This window comes from Pseudophryne corroboree, chromosome 6 (assembly GCF_028390025.1).
Source record: "Pseudophryne corroboree isolate aPseCor3 chromosome 6, aPseCor3.hap2, whole genome shotgun sequence".
Taxonomy (NCBI): domain Eukaryota; kingdom Metazoa; phylum Chordata; class Amphibia; order Anura; family Myobatrachidae; genus Pseudophryne; species Pseudophryne corroboree.
In genome coordinates, this window is record NC_086449.1 from 41,526,029 (window position 1) to 41,548,634 (window position 22,606).

General features: G+C 45.7%; 1 protein-coding gene across 1 annotated transcript in view; it reads left to right on the plus strand.

The window, feature by feature from the left end:
- LOC134934216 (NXPE family member 3-like) overlaps positions 1 to 22,606 on the plus strand; it is a 97,767-nt gene that overhangs the window by 37,814 nt on the left and 37,347 nt on the right. The window contains exon 3 of the mRNA XM_063929703.1: positions 9,262 to 9,332. Within this exon, the coding sequence (XP_063785773.1) occupies positions 9,262 to 9,332 (71 nt within the window). The remainder of the gene's footprint in view (positions 1 to 9,261; positions 9,333 to 22,606) is intronic.

Genomic DNA, 22,606 nt, shown 5'->3' on the forward strand with positions numbered 1-22,606 from the left:
TTGCCGATTTTCGCTATGCTGCGATTTGTTGCTAAATGCGCATGCGCATGGTACGCAGAGCGCATGGGCTAAGTTATTTTACACAAAATTTAGTAGATTTGCTGGTATTCGTGCGGCGCTTTTCAGACGCACTGCTGATCGGTAAATGATTGACAGGAAGTGGGTGTTTCTGGGTGGTAACTGAGCGTTTTCCGGGAGTGTGCTCAAAAACGCAGGGGTGTCAGGGAAAAACGCGGGAGTGACTACAAAGAAAAACAGATTAAAAACAGATTAAGAGTGCGCTGTCAACGGCAGCCTGTAGAGGGAGGTCAATCCCTTATATATATGTGTGAAGAATATGAAAGAATATACTGGCGCCGGCTGATATTTCAAATGATAATAGACACTTGGACCAATATGTTAAAAAACAAATAATTAAAATTTATTACACATACATTTAAAACAAATGATTCTATTCCAATTTGTGCAAATCTAAGCAATTGCTAAAGGTTTTGAATGGATTGTGATAAGGTACCACTGGTGATTCCTTCAGAAGATATTGTCCACTTTAAGCTGGCTAGGAGTCTTACTCCACAATGCTCACAAGTTCAATAATGCAGAATGATTTACCAGACTTGTTCCGGAGAAGTCCCTTAGGTATCTCTTTTACACTGAAGATTCCATTAGCATACAGGGAAGGTCCGGGTCTGCTGAAGAACTTGTGTTGGTATTTAATCCGGTGGAAAGCGTAAGAGTCCAGAAATGTTGCCAGAGATGTGGATGAAGGAAAACCGCACTTGTGGTCCTACCAGGTGTAGCTCAACGCGTTTCGCTGGACCGATGGCTGCCAGCTTCCTCAGGAGCATCAAACGCGGGAGTGTCTGGAGAAATGGGGGAGTGGCTGGCCGAACGCAGGCATGTTTGTGATGTCAAACCAGGAACTAAACGGACCGAGCTGATCGCAATCTAGGAGTAGGTCTGGAGCTACTCAGAAACTGGAATTTGAGATGAAAAACAAGAGGAAATCTGCACTGTTGACGCACTGAACAGAATGAATTAATCATAAAATATAACCTTTATTAAGTATGTATTAAAATTGAATATGTATTAGTGTTATTATCCCAAACTGCAGTGAAACATAAAGGTTAAAATCACAAAACTAACATACATGTGAATAAAGAAAATATAGAGATGTGAAGAAGAATTTAAAAAGCGTGTCCACGTGTGGTTATTTTTGAAGACACAACCCTCACAGGGTTGTTTATATACATATATATGTTGCTAGTAATCACTTATTTAGCGTAATATTATTAAATAGCTGTTTATGTCTATATCGTCTGGTGCCACTGGGTCTAGTCCTATACATTCCCTTCACTCAATAGGGGTTACCTCCCGGGAAGCCACCCCCATTGGCGAGATTATGGGGGTGAATAGGTGCGACAGATAAGCTGACCTCCAATGATGGGATATTTTGGTGATTAGGAATCACTGTTTCTCTATATCTCCTAAGGCCATATTTCTAAATCCAATGCCACTAGAAGATAATTTTCATATATCAGATAAGGAGTCACTTAATAAATGAATCTCCAGGCATCATGGAAAAGTCATATTTATTAATATCCAGGGGAAAAAAAATGAGTTGCTTTAATTTAGCCGTTTAGATGTAGTTAATTGGCAAGATATACCAATAGGAGGGGTTGCCTTAAGGAATATAGCAATTCCAATGCTCATATAAATAACAACCTTCCTTCGTATAAGCAGCCAGATCTTATTTAATCTGATCCAGATATAGGTAATATTGCTTTCCTTAGAGGTATAGCCACCTCAATTCTTACTAGAAAGCAAAGTCTCTGTCCTGATAGTTTGGTTCTTACTATTTCATATCCAATTCATCAGAGAAATAGTATATTCCATGTGTCGGAGACTTATTGATCTCTATTTACACTGTTAAAGGATAAATCCTTATTATGTTATAGTGTGATGAAATTATCATATAGGGAGATGTGGCAATCCCATTTACTGTATATATAATAACCCTTAGTGGTCCAGATTCCACAATAAGAAATTTTATTTGTCTTATAGAAATGTATACTATCCTGTTCATATATCTATAAGTGGGTATAGCCAGAGAATTATGTGTCCAAATACACTACATGCATATCAGATTTAATAAATACGGCTGTCTATAATTAGATCATGCTATAGATTATACCCTTCATGCCATAATTAAATAATAAATTTGTCTGAACATGGGACTATAATAGTAATAAGTTTCTTTCCTCACTGATCCTTAGATATTACGGGTCTATTTCCTCATTATATTGTGCTGAATAAGCTAATAAGGCATGCTGCTACTCCTGCATTCATTGAGTGTGACTGGTTAATTGGTTACAGTGTTTAGATTTTTTATTTTTTATATATCCTGCTAGGGCACATAGCTGCTTGACTGACTTCTGAATATATATATCACTCTGTAACAATCTTATAATAGAGATACTGTTACATACTCAGCCACTTAATTATCTAGAAGTTAACACATTCTGTGTGAGGGAGTATGGTCTATCCAACACACTGTCAGTGATCGTGGTGACTGGTATTATAATGTGATATACTGAGTATGCTGGTAAAACATGCAGCTGCTCTCCAGCCCTTAGGTGTTACCAATCAATTTGTTACACTGTAAAGATTTTTAATGTCCTACTAGGACACGCAGCTGCTAGGCTGACTCTTAAAAATGTACCTATTTGTAACAATTATGTAACAGTTATATACGTGTTACTAGTATTACATAAAGATAGTGTAACACATGCAGCATTGTGTTACTATCTATAGCAGCCAATGTGACATCTCTGCTCTGTCGTAATTGTCTGATTACCAATCTAAACGGCAGGATTCAAATTAGCTCGCTTTGGTTCATTTCACTGGGGAGTAATATACATACATTAGTCCTGATGTCCCATCATTAGATATACCCACAGTAATATAGTATACTTTCTTATGAAAGATTATTAGTGGCTATCTGTATGCACTTTAAACATTGTAGTTGCTGAGTGACATCTTTTCTGGTATATTCCTTTTCTATGGCTCAGCTTCAATTCCCTATTAGTGGAGACTAACAGCTAACATTACAATCATATATATTTGTTTTATAACATTTCACATAGGTCAAACACACGCGGACACGCCGTGCCCTACACGCGTGTTTCACTGCATCTATGGCAGCTTCGTCAGGGACACGGAATTCAGGAAAAGTGTGGAGAACCTACCCTATACAGGTCAGGCTCTTTTTGGGGAGGCGCTGGATGCGTGGATTTCCACGGCTACCGCGGGTAAGTCTCCTTTTCTTCCCTCAGCTGCACCGGCTACGAAGAAACCGTTTACTCACAAAACGTCACAGTCCTTTTGGCCCGCTAGGACTAGAAAGAACAAACCTGCTCACACCTTTTTTAGAGGTGGTCGAGCCAAATCCAAGAAACCAAGAGGTCGGTCAGGTGGCAGCGAGACTCCGATATTTCAGCCACGTCTGGATGTCGTCCGGCCTGGATCCCTGGGCGCTGGATATTGTGTCCCGGGGGTACAGGCTGGAGTTTCAAACTCTTCCACCTCATTGATTCTTAAGTCAGGCTTGCCGGCTTTGCCGGCAGACAGGGAAATCCTTCTGGAAGCCATAAAAAAATTGGTTATGTCAGAATTCATTATCCCAGTTCTGCCTCATCAGCAGAACAAGGGTTACTATTCGAACCTTTTTGTAGTACCGAAGCCGGTTGGGTCAGGCCAATCTTGAACTTGAAGTCGTTGAACCCTTATGTAAAGGAGTTCAAGTTCAAAATGGAGTCTCTGAGAGCAGTGATCTCAGGTCTGATGGAGGGGGAGTTCCTGGTGTCCCTGGACATCAAGGATGCGTACCTCCACATTCCGATTTGGTCACCGCATCACTTCTGAAAAAGTGACAGAACCTCTTATGGCAGGACCCCTGTCTTCATACAGACCTAGCCAGACTAGCTTTGAAGGTGTGGCACTTGAAGCTTCGCTCCTGAGGACTAAAGGATTCTCAGAGGCTGTCATTCAAACTATGCTGAAGACCCGGAAACTTGCTTCTGCCAGAATTTATTACAGAATGTGGCATCCTTAATTCACTTGGTGTGCTACTAAGAAATATGACACCTCGAAATTCAGAACTTCCAGACTTCTGGCTTTTCTTCAATGAGGATTAGAGTTAGGACTTTGTCTGGCCTCTCTCAAGGTACAGATATCGGCCTTGTCTGTATGATTCAGGCGCAAGATTGCCTACATTCCTGATGTACATACATTCCTTCAGTGTGTGATATGTATTCAGCATCCTTATGGGGGTAATTCTGAGTTGATCGCAGCAGGAACTTTGTAGGCAGTTGGGCAAAACCATGTCCACTGCAGAGGAGGCAGATATAACATGTGCAGAGAGAGTTAGATTTGGGTGTGGTGTGTTCAATCTGCAATCTAAATTGCAGTGTAAAAATAAAGCAGCCAGTATTTACCCTGCACAGAAACAAACTAACCCACCCAAATCTAACTCTCTCTGCACGTTATATCTGACTCCCCTGCAGTGCACATGGTTTTGCCCAACTGATAACAAAGTTCCTGCTGTGATCAACTCAGAATTACCCCCTATGGGGGTCATTACGAGTTGTTTGCTCATTGCCGATTTTCGCTATGCTGCGAATTTGTTGCTAATTGCGCATGCGCAAGGCACGCAGGGCGCATGCGCTTAGTTATTTAACTACAAAACTTAGCAGTTTTGCTGTGGATCCTGCGGCGCTTTTCAGTCGCACTGCTGATCGGTGAGTGATTGACAGGAAAGGGGCGTTTCTGGGTGGTAACTGAGCGTTTTCCAGGAGTGTGCTAAAAAACGCGGCGTGTCAGGGAAAAACGCGGGAGTGTCTGGAGAAACGGGGGCGTGGCTGGCCGAACGCAGGGCGTGTTTGTGACGTCAAACCAGGAACTAAACGGACTGAGCTGATCGCTATCTGTGAGTAGGTCCGGAGCTACTCAGAAACTGCTAAGAATTATTTAGTAGCAGTTCTGCTAATCTTTCGTTCGCTATTCTGCTAAGCTAAGATACACTCCCAGAGGGCGGCGGCCTAGCGTGTGCAATGCTGCTCAAAGCAGCTAGCGAGCGAACAACTCGGAATGACCCCCTATGTCCCTACAGTGGCTCCATGGGATCTGGCTGTTGTATTGGAGGCTCTTCAAGAAGGTCCGTTTGAACCTCTAGAATCTGTGGACCTTAAAGGGCTCATGGTCAAGGTCTTGTTCCTGCTGACTATTGCATCTGCGGTCCTGTCGTCTACCCTTGTTGATATTTCACCAGGACAGGGCAGTTCTTTGTACTCGGCCTGGTTATCTGCCTAAGGTGGTGTCATTCTTCCACCTCAATCAAGAGATTGTAGTCCCGTCCTTTATCTCTCCAGACCTGTGAGGTCTGATTAATGAACGCTTTTTAGATGTGGTTAGGCCTCTCCGTGTTTATGTGGACCGTACAGCCTCCATTAGACGGTGCTCTCTTTATCCTTTTCGCATACCTCCCAACCATGGCCGGTTCAAGGGCGCTCTGCGCCCCGGGCAGGAAAAGGGGTGTGGCATAATACAGGGGCGTGGTCAGTTACGCCCCCTGTACATTGCTAGCGCCGCTTGAATGCTGAGCGGTGCGCAATGACGTCATCGCGCACCGCACAGCAAAAGGTCCTCTCCACGAAGGGAAACTAGACGCTATGCGTCTAGTTCCCTTCGTGGAGAGGACCTTTGCTGTGCGGTGCGCGATGACGTCATCGCGCACCGCTCAGCAAAGTTACTCTCCACGAAGGGAAACTAGACGCATAGCGTCTAGTTCCTTTCACAGGAGGCGGACGGGGACGGCAGCGGGCAGCGGAGGCGGACGGGGGACACAGCGGGCAGCAGTGGCGGATCTTGCCACGGTGCGGCGCCCTCCGGACGGCGCCAGCGCCCTCCGGAAGGCGGCGCCCCGGGCAAAAGTCCTGCTTGCCCGTGGCAAGATCCGCTACTGCTCCCAACCTCTGTCCCGTGGAAATATGGAACGCTGTGCTTCGTCCAGAGGGGTGGGGCCTCACAGTAAGGGGGCGGGACCTATTGCCGCAACCCACATTTTTAGCATTTTGGGGGCGTGTCCAGCGCTCCATGAGCTGTTGGACAGCCCCCAGCTCCCCTCCTTGTGCTGATAGATGCCGTGTGCATGCTCACATCATCTAGTCAGTGTGATCACCAGCTGCTTTGCAAAGCAGAGCAGCGGTGATCACTACCTCTCCCAACTGCCCCCCCGCCCCCACGTGGGACACTACGACCCATGGGAGGGACAGCGGAACAGTGTCCAATTAGCGGGACTGTCCCACTGAAATCGGGACAGTTGGGAGGTATGATTTCACAGGAGTGGCTGGTCTGCTAATTAGCAAGCACTGGCCAGATGTATTAGAATGGTGATTGAACAAGCTTACACTCGAGCTGTTCTTCCAGTTCCTGCTCCTATTAAAGCTCATTCAACTTGGTCTGTGGGACCTTCTTGGGTGGCCCGCTGTGGGGCGTCCGCTGAACAATTGTGCAAGGCAGCTACTTGGTCTTCAGTGAACACATTTCTTAGGTTCTATGCCTTTGATACCTTCACTTCCCAGGGTGCTTCCTTTGGACGCCGGATTCTCATGTCCACCCAGGCACGTCCTCTCTCTTGAGGTACTGCTTTAGGACATCCCCTGATGTTTCCCTGTGGAAACCCTATGTACCCTGCTGCAGAAAGTAAGAGTTATGGTAGACTTACCATTATTTACTCTCTTTCTGCAAAGTACATACAGATGGGTCCACATTTATCTTGACCTTTAATAAGATTAACTGCGACTGGTCAGTCGAATTTAATCCCCTGCTGTAATGACTTAATCCCCTGCTTTTGTGTTCTCTGTATTGTATTGCAGCTGAGAACAATAGATGAATGGTTTATGCTAATAAGTCATGTTGTGCCTAGGCGCAGAAAACTAGTCAAGATAACCGTGGACCCATCTGTAGGGTCCACAGGGCGCAAACCCTGATGCACTTGGCTTCTTTGGGTTTGTATCGCATTGGCCTCTGGTTACTTTCTCCTGTTGGGAGAATGTATTCTTATGTGCCTAACATCTTCCTTCTCTCTTACCTGCTACCTGCATTTGGACTGGTTAACAAAACTGAGCTCACAGTGCCTGGAGGTGGGGTTATAGAGGAGGGACCCAATGCATCTTGGGACAGCTAAAGTTTTAACCTGTTGGTGCCCTAGATCAAGATCTATCTCCTACACCCCGATGTTTCCCTGTGGACACTATGTACTTTGCAGAAAGAGAGTTAACAAAGATAAGTCTACCATAACTCTTACTTTACATAATTAGATATTTAGTCATTAATTATAATCCGTGATTCCACATTCTTCTTCTAGGAGCTGCAGATGGTCATGTCACATGAGATGCTAGGTATAAATGGAAAAATAAGTATTAGAAATGCACATCCAGTTATACGCTTTTAACAAAAACTATAACATATTGTAGAAAACATTTATAAGGTATGACATCATAAACAACCTCCAGTGTCTCAGCAGCCGGGCTGTTGAGAGCTACATTTACCAAGTGGAGTAACTGTTATCTGAAATCAGGAAATGTAATTGAACGTGTAACGTGGACTTCCCTTGGGCCCCAGCTAACCTGCAGTGTGTGGCTCCAGTATGTCTGCTAAAGCAGTGATTCAGTGGGGTGTATGCTGCCTATATATAAAGATAATAGGCAAAAGGTCCATTACACAGTTAATGATACGCAAACAAAAGACAAATTTTAACAATACTAGCAGGACATGAGATCCTACCTGCCAACATTTAAGAATTGTACACTGGACATAAAATACAATATAGAGCAATATAAGCAGCACTCTACCAGCCCCCTACCTCATTAGTACCCGGGTCTCTAGCCACCTGTTTCCACATGAAGCAGCTGCCAAGTGCCCATACAGCAAGCGTCTCTTGAGCACCACGTGACCTATCACCTCTAACTCCCTGTGTCATGGGTCCCTTTCTGCAGATGGGCACCCCCTGGTGGATGGGAGGATAGCATTTGCAGCTGTGTGAGAGGATGATCACAGCACAGCAGGGACCAGTGAGGCAGACAGCTGCAGCCGCTAGATGGATAACCCATAGGGACACTGGTGTGTGCCCCAAAGAAACCTTGATGTGAATAGGTCAGCTGTACTGTGGTAGTATGGTATGCAAATTCTTTTTGTGACTTTAGTGTAATTAGGGAGAATGCCTTTTATTGTTCTTCACAAGGTTTAAAAGGGTCACTTATAAAGAAACCTTTATATGCATAATTTGTCACACGCTCTTGTGAGTTGGGTACGCCATTTTTCAAGATTGTAAGGGGCAAGTGGATTTCCTTTTCATCAACTATTATCCCTTTTTAGAGTTGCTTGACCTTTCACTAAGGGTGTCTGGATGATTTGAGACATCCTACACCTTGGAGTCATATGTAATAGGGTCTGAGTTTGCCGAAGGGGCAGGATGCCGCCTGATTTCAGACATTTTTTCAAAGCGGCAGTCATTACAAAGCCTTGATTTTGTCTTGTAAATGATTGCCCCTTTAAAAAAAAGTTAGGCCAGCATCCCGTACAGCCGATGAACTTGGGAGTCATTACATTGGGCCCAGAGTTCGACTGGGAACCCGCCTGTCCAGTCAACGAGGACTTCATTATATCGCCATTGTGTGTGTTCATATTGAATTGTAACATCATTCTGAATATCAGTTTGGAACTTGACCCAGTGGCAGAACTTATTTTTTATTGATTTAGTGTTATTTAAAGAGGATTAGGCGGTCCCCTTTTCTCAGATGGATGAGTAACTGTTGCGCCTTAAGACTCATATAATTTTTTTGTCTTCTAATTCCTATTTTATGACGCTCCATCTCATCACAGAGAGTAACTAGTCATACAGTAAAGTAAATTGATCCTTTCGTCACACCATGTGCATATTGCACAGGGACAGCAGCGAAACAGATAAAATAGACTGGAACAATGAGAATTCTGGATGGGCCGTTGATAGATCTGTATCCTGCTTTATTTCTTCAGATATTGAGAATCATCACCTAGATTGGATGAGCCAATGATTGGGTGGATATGGGGAATGAATCAGAAGGGCTGGGGCACCAATTAATACTTTACGTTTTAGGTGTGTCCATTTGTAATTATGTGTCAGATATATTCCAATCTGTTTAATCAGTGATTCCTCTCCCTCAGCCCTGTCACGGACACGGTTATCTCTGGCAAAGTTTCTCCAATCAATGTCATCTCAGATAACATCTCAGTGGGTAAGCTGCCTGCAGGACAATATACTGTTATGAATCTATCAGTTCTTGTATTAATTATTTTCTGTCATCAGTGACGTTCCTCTCCGTTTCTTTTACTATGTGCTGCATTTAATAGCGATTATAAATATTGGTGGCATATTTCAATTACACTATGTTGACAAAAGTGATGGGATACCACCACGCAAGCAAAATGTAGTATCATGTGACTATGCAGTGTTTAACATAATATACCTCTCTGGAGAGGTCCAGCGCAGTCCTCCTCCTTGGCGCCATCCTCCGCTGGGTTTCCGGCTGTCTTCCACTGCCATCGGTGGATTAATGAGTGATGCCTGTGCACATTGCTCGATGTCCATCTATTGTCCCAGTTTCTCTCCCGTTTCTGGGCTGTCGCTGTCTGTTCTGGTGCTTCAGCACGCTGGTCTGAGTATCTGCAGCTTGGTAATTAGCTTTTACCCCAGCTATGAGCAGCACCTGAACTCCCTATATAGATCAGCCACACAAGCTCCATGTTGCCAGTTCATTATGTCAAGTACGTATGCCTGCATCCTGTATGTACCTGTGTCTGCATCCTGGTTCATGCCTCCAGCAAGTACACTCTACTCTCCTGCTGCTTCTAGGTTCTGGCCCTATGCTACGTGCTGTCTTCATGCTCCTCAAGTGAGTTATCTGGGACACTACTCTGCACCTTCAGTGTGTAATTCAATTGCTAATTGGGACTAAGGGGGGCATTTACTAAGCAGTGATAAAGAGAGAAGACAGCCAGTGGAGAAGTTGCCCCAGCAACCAATCAGCAGCTCTGTATCATTTTTTAGTATGCAAATTATAGATGTTACATCAGTGCTGATTGGTTGACATGGGCAACTTCTCCACTGGCTCACTTCTCCACTCTTATCACTGCTTAGTAAATGTCCCCCTCAGTGCTTTGCCTACTAGCAAGGCTATGGCCCTCATTCCGAGTTGATCGGTCGGTATTTTTCATCGCATCGCAATGAAAATCCGCTTAGTACGCATGCGCAATATTCGCACTGCGACTGCGCCAAGTAATTTAACAATGAAGATAGTATTTTTACTCACGGCTTTTTCATCGCTCCGGCGATCGTAATGTGATTGACAGGAAATGGGTGTCTGGGCGGAAACACGGCGTTTTATGGGCGTGTGGATGAAAACGCTACCGTTTCCGGAAAAAACGCAGGAGTGGCTGGAGAAACGGAGGAGTGGCTGGGCGAACGCTGGGTGTGTTTGTGACGTCAAACCAGGAACGACAAGCACTGAACTGATCGCACAGGCAGAGTAAGGTTGAAGTTACTCAGAAACTGCAAAGTAGTTTGTAATCGCAATATTGCGAATACATCGGTCGCAATTTTAAGAAGCTAAGATACACTCCCAGTAGGCGTAGGCTTAGCGTGTGTAACTCTGCTAAATTCGCCTTGCGACCGATCAACTCGGAATGAGGGCCTATATCTGTTTGCCTGGACTTTACCTTGCCAATTGCAATCTCTTCCAGTATCCTGTTAACAACTGCATCCAGCAATTAACTTTCCATTCAGTACCATATCATTGTCATTATTGCCTTCAACTACCCGGATTTGTTGCTTGTTCATTTTACTGCCTGAAACCTTCACTTGCCAGTTCTATCCAGTCATTGGGGGTAATTCCAAGTTGATCGCAGCAGGAATTTTGTTAGCAGTTGGGCAAAACCATGGGGGTCATTCCGAGTTGTTCGCTCGGTAAATTTCATCGCATCGCAGCGATTTTCCGCTTAGTGCGCATGCGCAATGTTCGCACTGCGACTGCGCCAAGTAAATTTGCTATGCAGTTAGGAATTTTACTCACGGCTTTTTCATCGTTCAGGCGATCGTAATGTGATTGACAGGAAGTGTGTGTTTCTGGGCGGAAACAGGCCGTTTTATGGGCATGTGAGAAAAAACGCTACCGTTTCTGGGAAAAACGCGGGAGTGGCTGGAGAAACGGAGGAGTGACTGGGCGAACGCTGGGTGTGTTTGTGACGTCAAACCAGGAACGACAAGCTCTGAACTGATCGCAGATGCCGAGTAAGTCTGGAGCTACCCAGAAACTGCACAGAGATGTCTTTTCGCAATATTGCGAATCTTTCGTTCGCAATTTTACTATGCTAAGATTCACTCCCAGTAGGTGTAGGCTTAGCGTGTGCAAAGCTGCTAAAAACGGCTTGCGAGCGAACAACTCGGAATGACCCCCTATGTGCACTGCAGGGGAGGCAGATTTAACATGTGCAGAGAGAGTTAGATTTGGGTGTGGTGTGTTCAATCTGCAATCTAAATTGCAATCTAAATTGCAGTGTAAAAATAAAGCAGCCAGTATTTACCCTGCACAGAAACAATAATAACCCACCCAAATCTAACTCTCTCTGCACGTGTTATATCTGCCCCCCCCCCCCCCCTGCAGTGCACATGGTTTTGCCCAACTGCTAACAAAATTCCTGCTGCGATCAACTCGGAATGAGGGCCATTGTTCATCAGTGTTCTTCAGCCACAGTTATCAAGTATTCATTCTTCAATGTTCTTCAGCCACAGTTATCAAGTATTTATTCCTCAGTGTTCTTCAACTACAGTAATCAATTATCCAGTCTTCCAAGTAATAATCCCGAGAACATTGTTTCCTGTACTTGTTTCTTATCCTGGGTCTCCAGATTGTAGTATTCAAATATACAATCTTTAAGCTACTGTATTTGGACCTTAATACTTATACCATAATTCTGACTGAACCTTGATCCCTGTTGTTTGCCTCCTGAGTACTGCTTTACCCTGTATGAAATAAACCTGCTGCTGCACCTTGAACATACAGTGAATCTGGAAAGTATTCACAGCGGTTCACGTTTTCCACATTTTATGTTACAGCCTTATTACAAAATGGAATAAATTAATGTTTTCCCTCAAAATTCTACACACAATACCCCATAATGACAATGTGAAAAAAAGTTGTTGTTTTTTTGTGATTTTTGCTAATTTATTAAAAATAAAAATAAAAACTAAGAAATCACATGTACATAAGTATTCACAGCTTTTGCCATGAAGCTCAAAATTTACCTCAGGTGCATCCTGTTTCCACTAATCATCCTTGAGATGTTCCTACAGCTTAATTGGAGTCCACCTGTGGTAAATTCAGTTGATTGGACATGATTTGGAAATGCACACACCTGTCTATATAAGGTCCCACACTTGATAGTGCATGTCTGAGCACAAACCAAGCATGAAGTCAAAGGAATTGTCTGTAGACCTCCGAGATAGGATTGTCTCGAGGCACAAATCTGGGGAAGGGAACAGAAAAATTTCTGCTGCTTTGAAGGTCCCAATGAGCACAGTGGCCTCCATCATCCATAAATGGAAGAAGTTCGGAACCACCAGGACTCTTCCTAGAGCTGGCCGGCCGTCTAAACTGAGCGATATGGGAAGAAGGGCCCTAGTCAGGGAGGTGACCAAGAACCCGATGGTCACTCTGTCAGAGCTGCAGCATTCCTCTGTGGAAAGAGGAGAACCTTCTAGAAGGACAACCATCTCTGCAGCAATCCACCAATCAGGCCTGTATGGTAGAGTGGCCAGACGGAAGCCACTCCTTAGTAAAAAGCACATAACAGCCTGCCTGGAGTTTGCCAAAATGCACATGAAGGACTCTCAGACCACGAGAAACAAAATTCTCTGGTCTGATGAGACAAAGATTGAACTCTTTGGTGTGAATGCCAGGCGTCATGTTTGGAGGAAACCAGGCACCACTCATCACCAGGCCAATACCGTCCCTACAGTGAAGCATGGTGGTGGCAGCATCATGCTGTAGTTATGTTTTTCAGTGGCAGGAACTGGGAGACTAGTCAAGATTAGTGATGAGCGGGTTCGGATCCTCGTGATCCGAACCCCCCCCGAACTTCACCCGTTTTTGCACGGGTCCGAGCAGACTCGTATCCTCCCGCCTTGCTCGGTTAACCCGAGCGCGCCCGAACGTTATCATCCCGCAGTCGGATTCTCGCGAGATTCGTATTCTATATAAGGAGCCGCGCGTCGCCGCAATTTTTCACTCGTGCATTGGAGATGATCGTGAGAGGACGTGGCTGGCGTCCTCTCAGTTTCTATGTTCAGTGGGCTGCAAATATCTGTGCTCAGTGTGCTGCAAATATCTGTGCTCAGTGTGCTGCAAATATCTGTGCTCCGTGTGCTGCAAGTGCAAATATCTACATTCTCTGCCTGAAAAACGCTCCATATCTGTGCTCAGTGTGCTGCAAATATCTGTGCTCAGTGTGCTAATTGCTTTATTGTGGGGACTGGGGACCAGCAGTATTATATAGTAGGAGGACAGTGCAGAGTTTTGCTGACCAGTGACCACCAGTATTATACGTTCTCTGCCTGAAAAACGCTCCATATCTGTGCTGCATTGCATTGTAGTATATAGTAGGAGGACAGTGCAGAATTTTGCTGACCACCAGTATAACTATATATATAGCAGTACGGTACAGTAGTCCACTGCTCTACCTCTGTGTCGTCAAGTATACTATCCCATCCATACCTGTGGTGCATTTCAGTTTTGCACAGTTTGCTGACCACCAGTATATAATATATAGCAGTACGGTACAGTAGGCCACTGCTCTACCTACCTTTGTGTCGTCAAGTATACTATCCATCCATAACTGTCGTGCATTTCAGTTTTGCACAGTTTGCTGACCACCAGTATATAATATATAGCAGTACGGTACAGTAGGCCACTGCTCTACCTACCTCTGTGTCGTCAAGTATACTATCCATCCATTCCTGTGGTGCATTTCAGTTTTGCACAGTTTGCTGACCACCAGTATATAATATATAGCAGTACGGTACAGTAGGCCACTGCTCTACCTACCTCTGTGTCGTCAAGTATACTATCCATCCATACCTGTGGTGCATTTCAGTTTTGCACAGTTTGCTGACCACCAGTATATAATATATAGCAGTACGGTACAGAAGGCCACTGCTCTACCTACCTCTGTGTCGTCAAGTATACTATCCATCCATACCTGTGGTGCATTTCAGTTGTGCGCAGTATATATAGTAGTAGGCCATTGCTATTGATATATTACTGGCATATAATTCTACACATTAAAAAATGGAGAACAAAAATGTGGAGGGTAAAATAGGGAAAGATCAAGATCCACTTCCACCTCGTGCTGAAGCTGCTGCCACTAGTCATGGCCGAGACAATGAAATGCCATCAACGTCGTCTGCCAAGGCCGATGCTCAATGTCATAGTAGAGAGCATGTAAAATCCAAAAAAATAAAGCTCAGTAAAATGACCCAAAAATCTAAATCAAAATCGTCTGAGGAGAAGCGTAAACTTGCCAATATGCCATTTACGACACGGAGTGGCAAGGAACGGCTGAGGGCCTGGCCTATGTTCATGGCTAGTGGTTCAGCTTCACATGAGGATGGAAGCACTCATCCTCCTTCTCGAAAACGTAAAAGAGTTAAGATGGCAAAAGCACAGCAAAGAACTGTGCGTTCTTCTAAATCACAAATCCCCATGGAGAGTCCAATTGTGTCGGTTGCGATGCCTGACCTTCCCAACACTGGACGGGAAGAGGTCTTAAGTATATCTTAAGTATAACACCAGTGGACATCAGCTAATATAGCCACGTCAGTGGTAATAAATACAAACAAAGAGCTTGAAGCATCCACAAGTCCAGGAGAGTCCGAAGTAGATGAACAATAAGGACTGGTGCGCTATTAATCTGTATTAATAAGATATTGGTATACACTGCATTGCATCATTCTTCTACAGTTCTTTGGTGCCTTTATGTATTCAAATGATGATGTGTTTCCTTGTTCATAATAGGTTTTTTCACCAATTGGTTTTATGATAATAATAAATTGTTTTAAATTCTTATTTGTGCTCTCTTATATAGTTTAGTCTATATATATTTCTATGTTTTCAGCTATTTCAGAATACTGTGTGAGAGCTGCAAACGAGTCAAATTATTAGTGTGGTTAATTTCTTATCAATAGCGCCTGTATCTAATTTTCCGGTATAGGATTATTAGATATATATATATATATTCGAATATGGCCATTGACATGCCTGGTCAAAATACAAAAAAAAATCACCTCTTCGGTGTGGAATTATTTCAACAAAAATGCGTACAACAGGTGTCAAGCCGTGTGTTGCCTTTGTCAAGCTGTAATAAGTAGGGGTAAGGACGTTAACCACCTAGGAACATCCTCCCTTATACGTCACCTGGACCGCATTCATCAGAAGTCAGTGACAAGTTCAAAAACTTTGGATGACAGCGGAAGCAGTCCACTGACCAGTAAATCCCTTCCTCTTGTAACCAAGCTCGCGCAAACCACACCACCAACTCCCTCAGTGTCAATTTCCTCCTTAGACAGGAAAGCCAATAGTCCTGCAGGCCATGTCACTGTCAAGTCTGACGAGTCCTCTCCTGCCTGGGATTCCTCCGATGCATCCTTGAGTGTAACGCCTACTGCTGCTGGCGCTGCTGTTGTTGCTGCTGGGAGTCGATCGTCATCCCAGAGGGGAAGTCGGAAGACCACTTGTACTACTTCCAGTAAGCAATGGACTGTCCAACAGTCCTTTGAGAGGAAGATGAAATATCACAGCAGTCATCCTGCTGCAAAGCGGATAACTCAGGCCTTGGCAGCCTGGGTGGTGAGAAACGTGTTTCCAGTATCCACCGTTAATTCACAGGGAACTAGAGAATTGATTGAGGTACTGTGTCCCCGGTATCAAATACCATCTAGGTTCCATTTCTCTAGGCAGGCGATACCGAAAATGTACACAGACGTCAGAAAAAGAGTCACCAGTGTCCTAAAAAATGCAGTTGTACCCAATGTCCACTTAACCACGGACATGTGGACAAGTGGAGCAGGGCAGACTCAGGACTATATGACTGTGACAGCCCACTGGGTAGATGCATTGCCTCCCGCAGCAAGAACAGCAGCGGCGGCACCAGTAGCAGCATCTCGCAAACGCCAACTCGTTCCTAGGCAGGCTACGCTTTGTTTCACCGCTTTCCATAAGAGGCACACAGCTGACAACCTCTTACGGAAACTGAGGAACATCATCGCAGAATGGCTTACCCCAATTGGACTCTCCTGGGGATTTGTGACATCGGACAACGCCACCAATATTGTGCGTGCATTACATCTGGGCAAATTCCAGCACGTCCCATGTTGTGCACATACACTGAATTTGGTGGTGCAGAATTATTTAAAAAACGACAGGGGCGTGCAAGAGATGCTGTCGGTGGCCCGAAGAATTGCGGGCCACTTTCGGCATTCAGCCACCGCGTGCCGAAGACTGGAGCAACAGCAAACACTCCTGAACCTGCCCTGCCATCATCTGAAGCAAGAGGTGGTAACAAGGTGGAATTCAACCTTCTATATGCTTCAGAGGATGGAGGAGCAGCAAAAGGCCATTCAAGCCTATACAGCTACCTACGATATAGGCAAAGGAGGGGGAATGCACCTGACTCAAGCGCAGTGGAGAATGATTTCAACGTTGTGCAAGGTTCTGCAACCCTTTGAACTTGCCACACGTGAAGTCAGTTCAGACACTGCCAGCCTGAGTCAGGTCATTACCCTCATCAGGCTTTTGCAGAAGAAGCTGGAGAGATTGAAGGAGGAGCTAAAACAGAGCGATTCCGCTAGGCATGTGGGACTTGTGGATGGAGCCCTTAATTCGCTTAACCAGGATTCACGGGTGGTCAATCTGTTGAAATCAGAGCACTACATTTTGGCCACCGTGCTCGATCCTAGATTTAAAACCTACGTTGTATCTCTCTTTCCGGCAGACACAAGTCTGCAGAGGTTCAAAGACCTGCTGGTGAGAAAATTTGTCAAGTCAAGCGGAACGTAACCCGTCAACAGCTCCTCCTTCACATTCTCCCGCAACTGGGGGTGCGAGGAAAAGGCTAAGAATTCCGAGCCCACCCGCTGGCGGTGATGCAGGGCAGTCTGGAGCGAGTGCTGACATCTGGTCCGGACTGAAGGACCTGCCAACGATTACTGACATGTCTTCTACTGTCACTGCATATGATTCTGTCACCATTGAAAGAATGTTGGAGGCTTATATGAGTGACCACATCTAAGTAGGCACGTCAGACAGTCCGTACGTATACTGGCAGGAAAAAGAGGCAATTTGGAGGCCCTTGCTCAAACTGGCTTTATTTTACCTAAGTTGCCCCCCCTCCAGTGTGTACTCCGAAAAAGAGTGTTTAGTGCAGCCGCTCACCTTGTCAGCAATCGGTGTATGAGGTTACTTCCAGAAAATGTGGAGAAGATGATGTTCATCAAAATGAATTATAATCAATTCCTCCGTGGAGACATTCACCAGCAATTGCCTCCTGAAAGTACACAGGTACCTGAGATGGTGGATTCCAGTGGGGACGAATTAATAATCTGTGAGGAGGGGGATATACACAGTGAAAGGGGTGAGGAATCGGAGGAAGAGGAGGAGGTGGACATCTTGCCTCTGTAGAGCCAGTTTGTGCAAGGAGATATTGATTGCTTCTTTTTTGGTGGGGGCCCAAACCATCCAGTCATTTCAGTCACAGTCGTGTGGCAGACCCTGTCGCTGAAATGATGGGTTTGTTAAAGTGTACATGTCCTGTTTATACAACATAAGGGTGGGTGGGAGGGCCCAAGGACAATTCCATCTTGCACCTCTTTTTTCTTTCATTTTTCTTTGCATCATGTGCTGTTTGGGGACTATTTTTTTTGAAGTGCCATCCTGTCTGACACAGCAGTGCCACTCCTAGATGGGCCAGGTGTTTGTGTCGGCCACTTGGGTCACTTAGCTTAGCCTTCCAGCGACCTTGGTGCACCTCTTTTTTTTATTTGCATCATGTGCTGTTTGGGGACTATTTTTTAAATCTGCCATCCTGTATGATACTGCAGTACCACTCCTAGATGGGCCAGGTGTTTGTGTCGACCACTTGGGTCGCTTAGCTTGGTCACACAGCTACCTCATTGCGCCTCCTTTTTTCTTTGCATCATGTGCTGTTTGGGGACTATTTTTTAAATCTGCCATCCTGTCTGACACTGCAGTGCCACTCCTAGATGGGCCAGGTGTTTGTGTCGGCCACTTGGGTCGCTTAGCTTAGCCATCCAGCGACCTTGGTGCACCTCTTTTTTTCTTTGCATCATGTGCTGTTTGGGGACTATTTTTTGAATCTGCCATCCTGTCTGACACTGCAGTGTCACTCCTAGATGGGCCAGGTGTTTGTGTCGGCCACTTGGGTCGCTTAGCTTAGTCTCCCAGCTACCTCATTGCGCCCCTTTTTTGCTTTGCATCATGTGCTATTGGGGACTATTTTTTTGAAGTGCCATCCTGTCTGACACTGCAGTGCCACTCCTAGATGGGCCAGGTGTTTGTGTCGGCCACTTGGGTCGCTTAGCTTAGTCACACAGCTACCTCATTGCGCCTCTTTTTTTTCTTTGTATCATGTGCTGTTTGGGGACTATTTTTTTGAAGTGCCATCCTGTCTGACACTGCAGTGCCACTCCTAGATGGGCCAGGTGTTTGTGTCGGCCACTTGGGTTGCTTAGCTTAGTCATCCAGCGACCTCGGTGCAAATTTTCAGACTAAAAATAATATTGTGAGGTGTTCAGAATAGACTGGAAATTAGTGGAAATTATGGTTATTGAGGTTAATAATACTATGGGATCAAAATAACCCCCAAATTCTATGATTTAAGCTGTTTTTGAGGTTTTTTTGTAAAAAAAAAACACCCGAATCCAAAACACACCCGAATCCGACAAAAAATTTTCAGGGAGGTTTTGCCAAAACGCGTCCGAATCCAAAACACGGCCGCGGAACCGAATCCAAAACCAAAACACAAAACCCGAAAAATTTCCGGTGCACATCACTAGTCAGATTAGAGGTAAAGATGAATGCAGCAATGTACAGCGACATCCTGGATGAAAACCTGCTTCAGAGCACTCTTGACCTCAGACTGGGGAAACGGTTCATCTTTCAGCAGGAAAACGACCCTAAGCACACTGCCAAGATATCAAAGGAGTGGCTTCAGGACAACTCTGTGAATGTCCTTGAGTGTCCCAGCCAGAGCCCAGACTTGAATCCGATTGAACATCTCTGGAGAGATCTGAAAATGGCTGTGCACTGATGCTACCCATCCAACCTGATGGAGCTTGAGAGGTGCTGCAAAGAGGAATGAGCGAAACTGCCCAAAAACAGGTGGGCCAAGCTTGTGGCATCATATTCAAAAATACTTGAGACTGTAATTGCTGCCAAAGGTGCATCAACAAAGTATTGAGCAAAGGCTGTAAATACTTATGTACATGTGATTTCTTAGCTTTTTATTTCTCATACGTCCTAGAGGGGTGTGGTTCGTTTTATCGACAGTATCTAGGTCGACAATGTTTAGGTCGGCCACTATAGGTCGACAGTCACTAGGTCGACATGGATGGAAGGTCGACAGGGTTTCTAGGTCGACATGTGCTAGGTCGACAGGTCTAAAGGTCGACATGAGATTTTATTTTATTTTTCGTTTTTTTCGTAGAGTGACCGGGATCCCAAATTAGTGCACCACGTCCTCTCGCATGGCTCGCTTCGCTCGCCATGCTTCGGGCATGGTGCCTTCGCTCCGCTACCGCTTCGCTCGGCACACTTTACCGTTCCAATTGTAGTCCACGTGGATCGTTAAGTATGAAAAAATCCAAAAAAAAAAAAATGTGAAAAACTCATGTCGACCTTTAGACCTGTCGACCTAGCACATGTCGACCTAGAAACCCTGTCGGCCTTCCATCCATGTCGACCCAGTGACTGTCGACCTATAGTGGTCGACCTAAACATTGTCGACCTAGACACTGTCGATCTTCAGACCGGATCCCGTCCTAGAGGATGCTGGGGATGCTTCAAGAACCATGGGGTATAGACGGGATCCGCAGGAGACATGGGCACACTATAAGACTTTGAATGGGTGTGAACTGGCTCCTCCCCCTATGCCCCTCCTCCAGACCCCAGTTAGATACTGTGCCCAGTGAGACTGGATGCACACTGAGGAGCTCTCCTGAGTTTCTCAGAAAAAGACTTTATTTAGTTTTGCTATTTTCAGGGAGACTTGCTGGCTACAGGCTCCCTGCATCGTGGGAGTGAGGGGAGAGAAGCAGACCTACTTCTTAAGAGTTCAAGGGCTCTGCTTCTTAGGCTACTGGACACCATTAGCTCTAGAGGGTTCGATCACTACGGTACGCCTAGCTGCTTGTTCCCAGAGCCGCGCCGTCGCCCCCTCACAAAGCCGGAAGATAGAAGCCAGGTGAGTATGAGAAGGCAGAAGACTTCAGTGATGGCATAAGAGGTACTGCGCAGTGGGCGCGCTGCGCGCCATGCTCCCACGCTTATCACGGCACTGCAGGGCGCAGGGGAGGCGCCCTGGGCAGCATGAGACCTCAGATCAGACTGACCTGTATAGTAACAGTGCTCCGGGCACTAGTTCAGGGACCCCCGCCAGTATAATCAGTATTTTGAGCGGGACTGAAGCGCGCCATGTAGGGGGTGTGGCTTAGCCTCACAGCTCTGACCAGCGCCATCTACTCTCTCCTCAGAAGCTGCAGAGATGCTGCCCTGTCCTCCGCACTGCTGTACAAGTAACAGGGTGAAAAAGGGGGGGGGGGGGGGGGGGGGTGCACAGGCAATTTGGTGCTGATTGATTATATAAAAAGTGCTAACAGGGCTGAGCAGTCACCTTACTGGCCTCAGTACCGAGATAGGCGCTGGGTGTGAGCTGGCAGATCTCTCTCTGTGTCCCTCTTGCAGGCTTTATTGTGGGTCTGTCTCCTATAGCCCCAGTGTGGTTGTGGGTGTATGTACGTGTGTGTCGACATGTCTGAGGCTGAATGCTCTTCCCAGGGGGAGGTTGGAGTGGGGACAGCAAATACTGTGAGAGTGACCGTGTCGGCGCTGCCGACGGATGAGTGGGTGAATATGTTGAGTGTTTTAAATTCAAACGTGACAAAATTGACTGAGAGATTTGATAAATCTGAGTTTAAGAACCAGACATGGAGGAAATCCATGGAAGATGCCTTGTCACAGATCGAGACCCCTTCGGGGTCACAGAAACGTGCATTTGCCCAGATAGTAGATACAGATACCGACACGGACTCTGATTCCAGTGTCGACTATAGTGATGCCAGATTACATCCAAAACTGGCTAAGAGCATTCGGAACATGATTGTGGCGATAAAAGACGTATTACATATCACTGAGGACCCTGCTGTTCCTGATACTAGGGTCTGTAAGGAAAGAAACCTAAGGTAACGTTTCCTCCCTCTCATGAACTGAACACACTTTTTGAAAAGGCTTGGGAAAATCCTGACAAAAAGATTCAGGTTCCCAAAAGAATTCCAGTGGCATATCCGTTCCCTTCTGGGGACAGGGAAAGGTGGTTGTCAATCCCCACGGTAGACAAAGCTTTATCGTGTCTATCCAAAAAGGTGGCGCTTCCGTCCCCTGACACGGCAGCCCTAAAGGATCCTGCGGATCTTAAGCAGGAAAATACACTAAAATACATTTATGTCACTACAGGGTCGCTACTCAGGCCTGCCATTGCTGCGGCATGGGTGAGTAGCGCTATTGAAAAATGGGCAGATAACTTGTCATCTGAGGTAGATTCCCTAGACAGGGATAGTGTACTTTTGACTCTGGGTCACATCAGGGACGCTGCAGCATATTTAAAAGAAGCTGTAAGGGATATTGGCCTTTTGGGTTCAAGGGCCAATGCCATGGCGGTCTCTGCAAGGAGAGCGTTGTGGTTACATCAATGGAATGCTGATGCTGACTCTAAGAAGGCGATGGAGGGTCTACCGTTTAACGGTAGGGTTTTGTTTGGTGACTGCCTCACTGACCTGGTGTCTACGGCTAACGCAGGTAAGTCTTAATTTTTACCTTCTGTCCCTGCACAGCAGAAAAAATCGCCTCACTATCAGATGTAGTCCTTTCGGCCCAATAGATTCAAAAAAGGACGTGGGTCCTCCTTCCTTGCTGCAAGGAGGAGAGGTCAGGGAAAAAGGTCACAGGCTGTGGCAAGTTCCCAAGAGCAGAAGTCCTCTCCGGCTTCTACCAAATCCACCGCATGACGCTGGGGCTCCTCTGCGGGAGTCCGCACCGGTGGGGGCACGTCTTCAACTCTTCGGTCAGGTCTGGGTGCACTCGGACCTGGATCCTTGGATAATAGAAATAGTAACCCAAGGATACAGGTTAGAGTTTCAAGACGTGCCCTCTCACCGATTTTTCGAATC